General features: G+C 43.0%; 1 protein-coding gene across 4 annotated transcripts in view; it reads right to left on the reverse strand.

Annotated features, from left to right (window-relative positions):
• LOC121285855 (calcium/calmodulin-dependent protein kinase kinase 2-like) overlaps positions 1–15,508 on the reverse strand; it is a 102,837-nt gene that overhangs the window by 69,154 nt on the left and 18,175 nt on the right. For 3 of the 4 annotated variants that reach the window (XM_041202752.1, XM_041202751.1, XM_041202749.1), the window contains exon 2: positions 12,672–13,242. In XM_041202752.1, the coding sequence (XP_041058686.1) occupies positions 12,672–13,190 (519 nt within the window). In that variant the 5' untranslated portion in view covers positions 13,191–13,242. Of the gene's footprint in view, positions 1–12,671; positions 13,243–14,738; positions 15,066–15,508 lie in introns of all 4 variants that reach the window. The other variant, XM_041202750.1, reaches the window with a different exon arrangement.

A 15,508-nucleotide genomic window follows, 5' to 3' on the forward strand; every position in this document is an offset into this window, starting at 1 on the left:
CCCCTTATCCCAGATCCCCTCATTTGTTGAAAGGTACCTGTTAACAGTTGGTGTAGAATCCTGGGAGATCTCTCCTCTGACCAGTACCTCATACTGACCATGGGAAATGCAGCCAGTGGCTCTAATCCTCTCTCTTTCCACCAGTAAGCCATGTGTGACCTCAAAGGTTCCCATCAAACTGCACTGCTCCCTTTCCCAAAACTCTATACCCCACAACCAGAAAAGTTGGGCTGAAGTTTGGAGTTTTTTCTCCTCCTCACAGGCTATGCCTCCCCCTCAAAAAAATTAATCTGCACGCACAATAGATATCATCTCAACTGATATTGCACATCTGCCACCAGCAAATGATAGTGAAAAGGTAAAGAAAAAAAGTAGAAAGGAACACAAAGAGAAGCCAAACAGTTGAGGGCCCTGTCAACTACTGGGGTGAAAAACCTCAGTTAAGGAAGAAGGACGACATGTCAGAGGAACTGTTTTTGAAGGTTGCATCATCAGAACAGATGCGACGGAGGCGAAGGAACTGAGAGAATGGGATGGAGTCCTTACAGGAAGTGGGATGTGAGGAGCTGTAGTCGAGGTAATGTTCCAACAATGGTTGTAATTATTAAGAGTGGAAATCCTGGCTATTTTTTTTCCACCGGGCCAAGAAGCACTGAAATCAATTGTAGCACCCCAAATACTAATCAGGTTCAGATCAACTTACTCAGCATGGACCAAGAGTTGAAACTGAACTTTACAGTGGGCGGAATTGTCACCCTCCCCACCACCCCCTGCCACTGTCACGAGTTGTGGTGGGTGGACATTCCCACAGTAACTGCAAAATCGGTTTCCCGACAGCAGGAATCAACGGTGTGAACTTGCGATCCTGACCATCGTGGTGGGATAAGAGGGCAGTGCCATTTCTGTCAGAGGCTGTCAGGAAGCCCTTTTGCATCCCATCATCTGGATGCAAATGAACCCGACTGAAATTTCCCCCCATCAGCCCACCCCAGTCCAATTGCCACCCTCCCCAATGCGCTGATGCGATTTCATGTTGGGCCAGAACATGTCCGGACCAACGTGGCATGCGTATGTCAAGCCTTACCGTGGAAGATCACGTGCAGCATGAGTGGAGCATCTTTCACATGGATCCTCGAGCTGCAGGTGGTTCCAGGACCTGGATTCTTGAACAGCTGCTGTCCGGAGGCCTTTTAAATATGGCACCCAGATACTATGGCAGGGCACATGACATTCTGCCTGCTCTAACGCGTAAAACACTGGGAAACCTGCGGCTGCAATTTTAATGAGCTCAGCATCACACAATTCCTTGCAATTTCCTGTTGGGCTCTGTGGCGGAAACATTCCCGCTTCCCACCCCTGCCATGGGACTTAGGCCTCAAGCAGAAAATCCTGGCCTGTATGGGTGAACTGCGAAGGTCTTCCTTTCGTTGAGTTAATGGATGCGCTAGAGGGTAAAGGTACCAGCCAGTGCTGTAATAATCCATTTGGCACCAATTTTATTGCTAAATTAGGTGTACATTAAAAAAGGAAATGCTGGTTGTATTCCCAGAGAAACACAGCCTGCTCCAGTCCCCTGGCAACCATAAGTTCTGCAGGGGTATAGGAGCCAGCTGAAGATTCAATGGTTAGTCATATTTGTGCACCTCTCCTTTGATATTCTGGTCCAATTTCCGTTAAGAACCAGACAATCTCAATTGCTGAGATCTAATCTGCAGCTTCAGCACTGAGAAACTTGCAGTAGCACATCAAGTTCCTGCCATCTGTTAGTCAGGAGGAATGGGGAAATCTGAGTGCTCCTAAGCCTAATCAGGAGAACACTTCAGGTTCACAGCTTCTGTCCAGCACTGGGATTGGGTGGAAGGAGCCCCCTTGAAAACCTAAACTGTGAAGTTGTTAGTATTATGGGCAAGATCAGCAAGAAAGCAGGAATCAGCCTCAGCTCATGATGCAAACTTTTTGCTACTGTTCTAGTAATTGCTGTACTATCCTCAACAAATAAACTCTGAAAAATTGTTTCAGAACCTGCATTTTTGACAAAATCTATAAAGGACATTTTTTAAAAAAAAGCTCTATTTGGTAAAATATCACAGTTGGGAATATACCTTGCTTCAGATGATCACTGAATTCTGTTCATGCCTAAAGAACTGAATGCAGGTAATTACATTGTGAATAATGTATTTGCATTTCATCTTCATGTGCATGCAGAGGAGGACTACGTGGGTGTGAGAGTGATACAGAGGTCGTATGTGAATGAAGACCGAGTAGGTGTAAGACTAATTAATTGGATGTGTGTAGGTGGATAATTTATCGGATTTTGATTTAGTGAGCAGCTATATGGATATGGGTAGCTGACTGCAGGTAACTGAATAGATTGATACGAGACAGGATGAATGACTTTACATGCTAGGGAATACAATGTAGATGACTGGATGAGGAATTAACTGTAAGCTTGACATTTGCATTTGACCAAAAGCTAACTCATTATAAAGAAAATAACCTCACAAAAATGAAGGGCTGCCAGACTTGTTCAGCAGCTGTAGCAATGATTTGAATAATTCTGTATTTGTAATCACACTGAAGAACATAATCTACTTTGCAAGCTGCTGTCTATGCAACTTATACAAAATGTAAAAATGCAGATTTTTACATATCATAAAACTCCCAATTTTTAAATTAATTTAAATATATTTTCTTTATTTATGGTCCATTTTCAATCTACCTGGTTTCTGTGATGATACTACCATGAAGCAGGCCATCAACCCCCCTGATACATGCCCGCAAGGTATCAACAGCTGCCAACAATTCTTCCTTTCGGTTTTCCCCTTTTTCAGCAAGGAGATTCTGCAGCTCTGTTCACCAGGGCTCAAAACAAAAAGCAAACTGCATGGGGATTGAAACTACAATAATCTAAATGCTAGTACTTTGATGATGATCAACAGCATACTAACAAGCTTTCTCCAAATTTTGTCTTAATGCTCTCTTTTGCCATGGTGGCTGGGTGACTTGTTCCAAGACATTCGCTAATACTTGTGCCAAACAGGCCAAGAGGGGTTACCTAGAGCAACCAGTTTGAACTGACCTTAACTTTTGCGGTGCTCAACAGGCAAGTGCCTAGAAAGTGCTCTAATTACTGCCTCCTGATTTTTTAAAAGGTCAAGTTTCTTCATTCCCAACTTTTCCTGACGCTGACTACTGCCAAAGTACAATTCCACAATGATAGAAAAGCTTTAACTTACCCAAGTAATCATTTTTCATACATGAGCTCAGATTGTGTCAATGGGCAATATGAAAGTATTATGGAATTCTACACATTAACGCTTCCCAGCAAAGCTGCTGGACAGCAAACAAGAATTGAAACCCTGGTTGCTCTGGCCTTTCACAGTTCAAGGGTGCCAAGGCCAATGTTATCAGCGCAACTGGTGCCTCACATGAGAGCAACTTTACCATCTGAATCAATTGATGGAAAGTTAGCATGGGGGTTGGGGGCAGGCTGAGTGAAGCTGCAATTTTAAACGTTATTTAAATCTATTTCAATTCCTTCAAAATTTTGTGTGCTCACATTTTCAGGTCTACAGAAAAAAATAGTAATGAATAGCACAGATGTAGCATACCAGAGGCTTATAATAATCTGAGAATAAAATGTATGCTAAAACAACAGACTGCATCCATCTATTCTGAATACATCACTGCTGTCTTTAAAGAACCTTCAATCATGAATCCAGTAGTCTCAGCTTACCAGCCGATAGGATTTTCCGCAGGGCTGCAGACTGTGCACTAAATTTCGTTACTACAAAAAAAATCAAGGTCAAAACTATACAGCCCATTGAGTTCTTCGCATTACATCTTAACCACTGCTTGAAGTACAAATGCAATTAATACTATATTATATAACAAAAATCAACAGTTCATTTTGAAAAATGCTTACTTAATATTGAAAATTTTTATACTGGCAGGCACATCTGGCCTGTTCCACAACCTTGTTCTGTTGTTGTTGTCCTACTGTCAACAATATTCCCCAGGGTAAATTTCTATCTCAATATTTAATATATGTTGCCTAGGTATACTGGTCATTTTTGATCCTGTAATCTCAATTGTCTTAAAAACATATTGAAGAAAGTAGATAAATGAAAAATAACTCCCTAACAGATAAAGTGGGTCAAGCAAGAAGTGGTTGTTTGGGGGAGGGGCGGGGGGAAGTTAGGGTGACCAGATTTTGAAATAAGGGGGACGCCCCTCCTTCTCAGTGCAGCCCAATGCACTGTAGGTCTGACTGCTGACTGTGTTTGATATATTCCCAGGCTCCAGTTTGTGGCAGAGGGAGTTTGATTGAGGCAGTTGCGGGGATGGGGGAATATCTTGAACAGTTTCATCCATCAGTGCAGGAGCACAGGGCGGAACCGACAACGAAAGCCTGCGGTAGGCTGAATTCGGATGATGAGGATGGGAGAGGGCACCAGGGGCCACTGTTTAAAAATAAGGGGTTGCCCATTTAGGACAGAAATGAGAATTTTTTTTTACTGAGGGTTGAGTGTTTTTGGAACTCTTTCTCAAAAGGTGGTGGAAGCAGGGTCTTTGAATATTTTTAAGGCAAAAGTAGAGAGATTCTCGATAAGCAAGGGGATGAAAGATTATTGGGTTTAGTCAGGAATGTGGAGTTGAACTTATTTCAGATCAGCCAAGATCACAATGAATGGCAGAATAGGCTCAAAGGGCCAAATGACCTACTCCTAAACCGTATGTTCGTACGTACGCGAGAGGGCAGCCCCTATCCCGCACACGCCATAGGCCCTGCCACATTTCCCCTGGCCTCTCACTCTGTCACCTCTCTGGGCGTGCAGCTGTTGCAAGGCCAACTGGGAAACATTAACCATTTATCCCCGCCCCCAACTATTCCTCCCATGTGACCACCATGCACCAGGGTAGTGGTTGGAATCGTCACTCCAGAGCAGGCATCAATGAATGCCACCCGCACCAGAGAACTTGAGCATTCAGCATCCTGGGTGTGTGCACACTGCACCTCCCCCAACACCAGCGAACATACATGAAGCAATTGTTGTCAGGAGCACAGCGAGGCAATATTCAGGGGCTGGGGCCACCCCACACACTGCTATTAATGCCATGGGTGCTGAAGTGACATTGGAGACAGGGTGCATTTAGGGTCCCAGTCACCAAAAGTGCCACTAAGCCACAGTCTTGAAATCCCCTGTCCCTGTAGGCATATAAATAAATCAACAGCAAGATGGTCCGGGGAAGTTTGGGGGGGGGGGGTGCTGTGCAGTGAGCGAGGCAGGTGTGATGAGGGGTGGGGGGCAGGGAGGTGACAGAGCAGAGGGGGTGGGGGCGTGGCAGAGCAAGGTGGGCTGGTGGGGGGGTGGGGGGGGGTGGAGCCAGGTAGGGAATTGTGGTGGGCCACCGGGGAGTCTAGGCAGAGCGAGGGGGTGGCAGTACGAGGAGGGGTGGAGTTGTTGGAATTCTGCCTTCTTAACTTGTGACTTTGGGTTGTTCTGCTAGGCAATGAAGGCTGCTCGTTTTTGTTCTTGGAGGCCACATGATTTTCATCAAACCAGTCCTGGTGACAAAAATGCTCAAACCCAAATGTCCGGACACAGGAGTTCTGTACAGCTAACTTCATTTGATCCTACTGTTCTGGAATTGAATTTGCTCTTTGAAGAATTTCCACTGGCCATAAGCTTCACTTGGAATTACTCTCTTCAATCAGGCTGCTTTAGTGCTGAAACATTTATCTTCTTCCTTTTGGGTCTTTCAATGTCTTGGTGCTAGGTGGGTGTTCATCACCAATCAAACAAGTCGATAAGCTGTCCAGCAGGCAGTCCCCTGCATGGATTATCATTTAGATCTTTGACTTGAAGAATGACTTAATCTAGGAGGTGCCAGTGCTTTGATCTAGGATGTCCCTGTGGGTTTTGTATTTTTCCATCAATGCTAGAAAGAACATTTTCAACAACTCAACAATGAATCCACAGTTAAGGCAGATACTCTCCAGCCTACCCCCCTGTACCTTATGGTAGAATCCACTGACGAACCACCATCGATGGGAGAGCTGTAACAAGCAATCAAATGGATGAAAAACAACAAAGACTGTGACCCTGATGGTATTCTAAGGTCTTCAAAGCTATGGGTTTTTGCTCACATCCATACTCCATGCACTTATCCTATGGATTTGGGAGGAAAAATAGCTCTTTCTACCACCCTCCCTCTACCCCTGACTTCAGGAATGCAACATGCATTTTCCTGAATTACCTACTTCTTGCAGCTGAGGAAATCCTCCCAGAGATACAGTGTGGCTTTAGATCTTTGAGGGGAACCTCTGACATGGTCTTTGTTGCCAAAAAAAATTCGAGAACACCAGGAACTCTTCTATCCATTCATCGACCTGACCAAAGCATTTGGCATTGTAAATCGTAAGGCTCTGTGGGTTGTGCTCCAGAGATCTAGGTGTCCAAGAAACTTCACAGTCCTGCAACAGCTTCATGATGATATGACTATAACTATCTCGTGAGAGAAATCCGGACCAGTGTCAAGCAAGGCTGTGAGATAGCCCCCATATCATTTACAATCTGACAGTGGTTATTCACCTCAAAGATCAACTCCCCTCTGGTGTGTGTGTTAAGTCCTGCCTAGATGGAAAACTCTAATCTCGGGTGCCTCCGTGCGAAAAATAAACTGATTACCATAGACGTACATGATCTACAGTTTGTGGATGAATGTAGTCTTGGTATCCACTGTGCACCAGATTTTCAAGCAATTCTTGATCTCTTCAATTCTGCACACAAGAAACTCTGCCTGTCCTTTAATGTTGCCAAAACAAAACTTATTTCAATCCATACCTGGTTAGTCAAATATTCCACCTCCTTTAAATGTTGAAGGAGAGACACTAGAATATGTTGAGCACTTCCCATACCTTGGCAGCCACCACTGATGAGGAGGTCCAACAGTGGGATCAGCTGCACCAGCTCAGCCTTCTACAAACCATGGCAACGAGTATTTGACAACAAGAGCCTCTATGAGCCAAAAGTCCCTGCGTACAGAGCAGGTGTTGTCACCACATTCTTGTACTACAGCGAGACCTAGATAGTATCAGTGAGACAAAAAAAAAGTGCTAGAAAAGTTCCATCAGCAAGACTCCACCTCATCCTTTGGATTCAATGGGAGGACTGTTGAGCAAATGCTGGTATCCTCCTTGAAGCCAGCTCCACAATCATTCAGGCAAAACTCCTGGAAAATGAACTTAGATAGATTGGACACTGTACCTGGATGGCCAAAAAGCATCTCTACTGCCAGGTCCTGTTTTCTCAACTCTCAACTGGCCAGCATTCCAAGAGAGGACACATGGGGAGGCAGAGCAGCAGCAGAAGAAAAGAAAGCAAATCTTACACTCCTGATCCCACTATCTCATGGGACATCATGCCCCATCTGCTCAAAGATCTGCAAAACTCAGGCTTAAGAACTTTTACAGAGACCTTTGAAGTCATGATGGGAGGTACAGAGGTGCATCGAACTTTTGCTATTTTTTAAATTTCTCTACAGCAGTAAGGACCCTGGGAATCATGAGTACTTCTAAAAATAAATGTCAACTGCACAGAGTTACAGATCAGAAGACAAACTTTTTTTTTCAATGAACAAACATTCAAACTGAGTACTGAAAATCCATGCAAGCTGGAACTGTTTTCCCATAACTCATCCCAGCCTGCCCAACCTCCACCTTCCAATTCTACTCATTGCCATTAGGCACAGCTACATCCTTTGATTTACACATCACAGAGCGTTATCCAACATTCACTAAGCATCTTACTGGATAGCTGAGGTCAGGAACCTGAGGCTTCCTGCTTGCAGCCTCAGATTTGTCAATTTGAATTATAATTGGCTTGTGCACTGTGACCCCCTTTTATTGTCTTTTATTTGGGTGGACCAGGAAGGAAAACAGCAATGGATGATGTAGAATTTTTTCTTTCTTTCACAGGATGTGGGCATTACTGGCAAGGATGTTGCCCACCTCTAATTGCCCTTGAACTGACTGGCTTGCTAGGCCATTGCACAGGGTAGTTAGGAGTCAACCACAACGCTGAATTTCTGCAGTCACATGTGAGCCAGAGCAGATAAGGATGTCAGATTTCCTTTTCTCAAAAGATATTAGTAAACCAGAAGAGTTTTTACAACAACTGATGATAGTTTCATGGCCACCATTACCGAGGCTAGTTTTCAATCCAGATTTGTTAATTGAATTTGAAGGTCCATCTGGGAACAGGCAGCAAGCTATACAGTGGTTTACGGGTGGGGACAGAGTCATTGATTTCCAGTAGAATGATCTGGTAAATAAATAACATGGCAGCTGTACTAAAACAGAGGCAATTTACTTTGAATGCTGAGCCTGAATTATAGTTCGAATACAACAAATATAAGCTACATATTTCAGTGACAAGCAATTAGCACAAGATTCTCAAAACAGAGGAGTTAATGGTCCAGCTCTGCTGCTGCTGCTGGGGCTTCTTTCAGCAATACTTATTCCCTTGATGTTCTTTCCTAACCATTCTCCCCTTCCCTTCTGAAAATTTTCACTCCTTGTGGGATATAATTGTATGTGTTGGATATGCTCTGATGCCATAATCAGGATGCATTTCAAGTTTTGGAAGCTTTTCTAACCAGAAAGTGGAGAGAAAGAGATCACAGCCAAGCCCAATCCTGTCCTCACCCTATGTGTGTGCATGAATTTCTATCAGGAATAACTAGAGAGTGAAATCCTTGGGAGCTATGGCAAGGTTAGTGCTCCTGCTTCACAACAACTGGTTTTCAAGCTAACATTTTGATGTTCAGTAGTGCGAAAAACTCACTTCAGAAAAATGAGTTACTTAAGAAACAAGGCAGACAGGATACAACATTGCAAGTACTATGACTGATGTGATGCACTCAGCCATATTGTCACACTTCCCACACAAATCAGTCAAGTACCTATTAGAAACTCCAGCAACAATTCAATCAGTTTATCCACTGAGTAACCAAGACAAGTAGATCCAGGAGGTCCCGAGGATCAACACGAATTAGTTTCAGATTTTCTGTACAGGCCGGGGATCTAATTCTGATGAGTCGATAGTGCAGCTTGCATTATCATGAGAATGAAAGTTTTCCAGAATGTACAATACAGTCATTTGCTAAAAGAGCTCAGAAGGACATTGGAGAGAAAGGATCTTGGCTCTGAAGATCGGGAAGTAGAATCAGCCCAGGTAGAGATTAAGAATAACAAGGGTCAGAAAATGCTGGTGGAAATGGTTTATAGGCCCCCTATAGGTAGCAATACCTTTGGATAGAGCATCAAGCAAAAAATAACTGGAGCTTGTAACAAAGGCAATGTAATAGATGTGGAGGACTTTAATCTTCATACAGGCTGGACAAATCAAATGGCAAAGGTGGTCTTGAGGTTGTTTGTTAAATGCTTTTGTGACAGTTTCCAGGAGCAATACATTGTAGAACTAGGGTTAATGCTATTTTAGATCCAACATTGTGCAATGAGGCATGGTTAATTCGTAATCTCATCATAAAAGATCCACTGGGAAAGAGTGATCATAATGCAATAGAATTCCATATTAAATTTGAAAGCTACAAACAAGAATTAATTGCTGAAAAAAGAGGCATGTTATCAAAGCTTTTCGTCTTGCATTCTTGTAGCATGGAACTATAGGAATTCCAATGTGTATATTGACCGGTGAAGGTAGGCTTGTGGTAAACAATAGTAGAGAACCCATTGGCAGATTTCTCAACTACCGCACCGAGGAAAGGAAACTTGTTTGACTGCTCCATTTGAAAGGTGAATTTGAACACTGGATGAAGCCCATTAAGGTGCGTAAGGAATTCCTCATGAATTCAAGTATAGCAAACATATCATTTACGTATTGGAAATATGCAAGGGATAAGGAGGTTAGGTGTCACTCCATTGAAGATGCGTTTTTCGTGTTCAACATTAGATGTGATTCCATCATTGGACAACCCCGCTAAACAATCCTGATTGTGCTAATGATTGCATTGAAAACCAATTTAAGATTGTCAGTTGACTCACAGTATGGCTCACTTAAGCATGCTAAAGTGACATATATTCACACACACAGCCCTGTACTTTGCGAAAAAAATAAACATGTCCACACATTGTGCCTTTTGCAGCTAAACAAACCTTAAGGGACAGTTATTCTCAGGTTCATTGCCCAGGGCAATGCCATAACCAGAGTCAATCTACCTGGTTTGAATTTGAACAAAGCTGGGAAGTTAACTGTTCCATGCTGCATTCTCCATGGCAGCACCTCAATCAATCAGAGTCTGCTTGTCAACCAATTGGCATTCTCTTCTCATGCTACCTCAGATTACCCTGGAAGTGCAAGGTGTCTCAAATATTTGAACAGGTGAAGTTAGCCATTTCATGCTGTTACTATGCAATAGTAACATGAGTGTTACTCTCCACTAACAGGATGCTGCTGTCAAGCTCTGCCTATCACACAAATGAGTAACGTGGCATATGAATTTCAGTGCTGCTGTGATGACAGGTACGTAGGCCATACATCCCAACAACTGGTGGATCATATCAAGCTGCACGTCGCTTTGGCTGTTCGCAACAAGCAAAGTACATACATACCCAACTAGCCCATGGCTACAAACTCAAAACAGTGTCCAACATTAGATATGATTCTGAGATTGGACAACACTCGCTAAACAATCCTGATTGTGCCGAGAATTACACTGAAAGCCAATTTATTATCAGTTGGGCTTGCAGTCGGGTTCATTTACACATGCTAGAAGCTACATATATTCACAGACAAGGCCCTGACCTTTGTAGGCAGAAAGAGCAAGTCCACACATTACACCTTTTTCAACTAAACAAAAGCTTGGGGGACAGCCATTGACTGGTTTAATCCCCATGGCAATGCCTTGACCAGAGCCAACCTGCCTGGTTTGAAGGTGGACAAAAGCTTGGCAGTTAACTATTCCCTGGTGCATTCTCCATAGCAATGCCACTACCAGAGTCTACTTGCCAACCAATCAGCACTCTCTTCTCATGCAGCATAAATTGTTGTTCCCCGTTACAGTTGGAAAATTCTTGAGTACTCTGATGAGTGTAAGTCAAAAAGCTTTGATAGCATGTCTCTTTTTTCAGCAATACTCAAGCTCTGTGTACCAAACGACTATAAGAATCTTAATCTTAAACAAAACCAATTACATAGTTATGAGAGGAGAGCTGACTAAGGTTGATTGGAAAATAAAAAGGCTGGCAGTAAGTAAACCGTGGGAAACATTTATAACAACAATGCAAAACGTTCAACAAAAATACATTCCATTGATAAACAGAAACCCAGCAAGAAAGATCCATCTGTGGTTTACTAAGGAAGTTAAGTACAGTATTAGATTAAAAGAAAGAGGCTTATAATGTGGCAAAAAAAAATAGGAGAAAGCCTCAGGATTGGAGTGTAATCTGTGAAGAGGACACTAAGAGATATAAGCAGGTTAAATGAGCGGGCAACAAAGTGGCAGAAGTACGATGTGGGGAAGTATATTTTGGTAGTAAGAATAGAAAAGAAAAATATTTAAGAGGTGTGGAACTTGTAAATGTTGATGTTCAGAGAGATCTGGGTGTGCATGTACAAGGAACACAAAGTTAACATGCAGATACAGCAAGCAATTAGGAAGGCAAATGGCATGTCCATCTTTATTGTAGGGGTATTGAGGTACAAGAATAAGAAAGTCTTACTCCAATTGAACGGGGCTTGGATGAAACCACACCTAGAGAAAGTGTGTGCAGTTTTGGTTTCCATATTTAAGGAAGGATATATCTGCATTGGAGGTGGTGCAGTGGAGGTTCACTAGATTGGACCCTGGGGTGAGAGGGTTGCCCAATGAGGTGAGGCTGGATAAATTGGGCCTTTACTCTATGGAGTTTAGAAGAATGCGAGTTGATTGCATTGAAAAAGTCAAAATTATGATGGGGCTTGTCAGAGTAGATACTGAAATGTTGCTTCACCTGGCTGGGGAGTCTTGAACAAGGGGAATAGTTTCAAGATAAGAGGCTGATCATTCAGGACTGAGATGAGGAGAAATTGCTTCACTCAAAGGGTTGTGAATCTTTGGAATTCTCTGCCCGAAAGGGTTGTGGATGCTCTATCATTTAATATATTTAAGGCTGAGACAGACAGGTTTTTGGCCTCTCAGAGAATCAAGGGATACCAGGGGCAGGTAGGAAAGTGGAGTTAAGGCCAAAGTTCAACCATGATTCTACTGAATGGCAGAGCAAGTTCTAAAGGACAGCTAGTCTACTCCTGCTCCTATTTCTTATGTTATGTTCTTAAAAATGTTAGTTTAATTTTCCAGTGCCTCGCAGACATTTAAGTCATTATGGTGAATCTTTCTTTAATTCACTTCAATGCCAGTACTTGCACTTACAACAAACAAAGTTTTATTTTCTTTACTGTCATCTGAACTGAAATAATTCCTCAATTCACTGACAATATCCATCATATTAATGATAAATTGTACCTGAGGAACATTTTTGTTTATAACCAGATTTAACATGGATGCTATATCATTAAATTTGAACAAAATCACAATTATTTCATGTAAAACAGTACAGAAGAGCTGTTCTGATAAATTCATTCGTTTATTCAGGAAAATATACCTACTTGCAGATCTGTAATAGACACTCTATGTGACTCCACTGTTGGTCGACGAGGCAACCGAGGAGAAGAATGTGGTGATGTAATTGGAGAATATGGCAAAGAAGGATAAATATACCGTCCATTAATAACTGAGCTGCTGGCAGATGTCTGATTTAAACTGGATTTTTCTTGAAGAGATAACTTCCGATTGGACATACTAAGCTTTACTCTAGGATGTCGGACATCTTCTGATTGAGCTCTTTCCAATCGTCCCAAAGTCTTATCACAGGAGGATCTGACCACTTCATTACTCTCTTGCATAGGTTCATCTTCCATCATTTCTTCTCCGTTTTGTCCTAGCTCACTGTCAGTAGTACCCTGATCATATTCAGTCACAACGATGAAAGACTCCATGCCTAAATCAATGGTCAAGGATGACAGACTACAACTGATATCTAGCTGCTCCTCGTTGTTGTTGCCACATTGCTCAACCCTGCTTGCAGGCCTCTTGGCAGCAGAACTGCTTGAGACACATGATGACATGGTGCTTCTCCTTGCTTTATCCACATGGATAGGTCATGCGACCTTGAGCTTCCTACAGAAATAATATAAACTGGTTAAGAAAAACATTTTAATTGCATTAGCTTTTAGATTAATTATCCTGTGAGAATATTCTATCACTAGTACAGGCTTAAACATTCTCCAATTTGAATACACCACAGTTAGAAAAAAAGTTAAATTCAGTTTCTACAAACTTAAGTCATATAATAATCAACAAAACAGATTGGCACTGGGAATAGCTAAAGAAAACCAAGGATACAGTTAGATCAACTGAAAGGTTAATGGAAAAGAGGATTGTAGACAATGGTCTTCTATGTCAACGGTCAGAGAATGGTCCACACTTATATTGGGCCACTGAAGGAGACACAAGGAAAACTTACAGGGGATTCACAGGGTACAGCAGAGATATTAAGTACTTAACACTCAGCAGCAAAACTGGAGAATCCTCTCCAGGGCGCAAGCTGAAGAAATTTATGGAGACCCGAGACTGCCGAAAAGTCAAGGATGCCCCTCATGACCTCCCTAGATGAGTCCAAAGCAATGCAATGCACTATGTTTGGCACCGGCTTGTTTTTAGGAGTTTCCGGAAAGATGACATGTTTAGACATCAGTCTGCCTTTGGGCTCCACTCCAGATTTTGTCAGGGTTCACTCCCTTAACCTTCAATTCTCCTGAGGCTCCAAGGCAGTGGAGCCATTCAACCAAAGCTGACAGTTTGGTTCATGAGTGCCAAGGTGTGCTCACATGCCGGTGGGCCTGCACACTGCATATCTGGGGGCCAAAGCTCCTCAAAGTTCCTCTAAAGGTTTAGCTTGGGGCTGTGAGGGACTCAGATTCCGTGAGAAGCCACAAGGAGGCATAGTTGAGGATTTGCCAATTGAGGGGCTGTGTATTGACAGGGAGAGACTTACACATTCGCTTTCTCACACTGCTGTTAGCCAGCAACCTGGGCTGAAAACGAGAAGTAAACTAGCACATAAAATCGGAAAGCATGCTAACTCTCTTCACTCACACAGTAGACGTATCACATCAACTGTCCCACATGGCCTGTACTCCCTTGAAGGTCTCCCACACATACACTCCATCAGCTTGCTCACTGCACAACAACTCTAGGTCACAGAGACAAGTGTATTCCACATGGTACATTCCGCCTTCATCACCTGAGATCCAAGGCAAATGTGCGCTGAATATCATCAGAAAGTTTTCTAACCTGACGATGCCACATTAGCATTCCATACTGAGGAACATGTTCTGCAGCCAATGGACAGGCTCTCACATCTACAGAGTTTGGTTTGACCATCAGCATCAGGAAAACAAATGTTATGGTCCAGGTTGTGCCATGTGGCCATCTATTAGCATTGACAATGTGACGCTAGAAGTTTTTTGGTAACTTCACATATCTAGGCTCCATAATCACCAGCAATCTGCCACTTAAAGCTGAAATCAACACATGCATCACAAAAGCTGCAGCTGTTATGTCCAAGCTGAGTAAAAGTGTGGAACAACAGCAACCTTACTGAGAACACCAACCTGTAAGTCTACCAAGCCTGCATCCTCAGCGCAGTCCTCCACTGTGGTGAGGTATGGACAACATATGCTTGCCAGGAGAAAAGGCTGAACAGTTTCCACCTTTGTTGTCTTAGACATATCCTCGTTATCTCTTGGTAGGACAAGGTCGCCAACTCAGAGGTCTTGGAGCATGTTAATTCCATCAGCATATAATCATCGCTAAGCCAACAACATCTCCGCTGGCTGGGCCACGTTCATTGAATGGATGACGGCCAAAGACCTTCTGTATGATGAACTGGCCGCTGGCTTACAACCTCTTGGATGTCCATACATCCGCTACAAGGACACCTGCAAGTATGATATGAAGCTGATGGACAATGACACTGACAACTGGAAGACAGTTGCTGAAGGCCATGACCCCTGGAGGCTGATTGTCTGAAGAGCATTGGAAAAGGTGAGCAGAAATGAAAAGCTCAGCTGGCTGAGAAGAGGACCCAGAGAAAACAGAGGGCAGTGAATTGTGCACCTTCTTAGTCCACTGTACTCCTCTGCAGAGACTGGCGTGCTAGAGTAGTTAACACAGAGTTGATTACCATGGGACAAACTATCAGCTTATGAGATGGAAGGCTGCCACAAGAACAAGTTGTGAGTACCCTGTATTCATCTTTGTTCTTGAAACTGAAGCTCAAGTGTCAGAATTCAACGATGTTGTCAAAAAGAAAGCTCTTGTATAGAGCCTTTGTGAGACCACACCTGGAGTATGGTCTGCAGTTTTGGTGTCCTTACCGAAG

This window comes from Carcharodon carcharias, chromosome 13 (assembly GCF_017639515.1).
Source record: "Carcharodon carcharias isolate sCarCar2 chromosome 13, sCarCar2.pri, whole genome shotgun sequence".
In the NCBI taxonomy this organism is placed as follows: Eukaryota; Metazoa; Chordata; class Chondrichthyes; order Lamniformes; family Lamnidae; genus Carcharodon; species Carcharodon carcharias.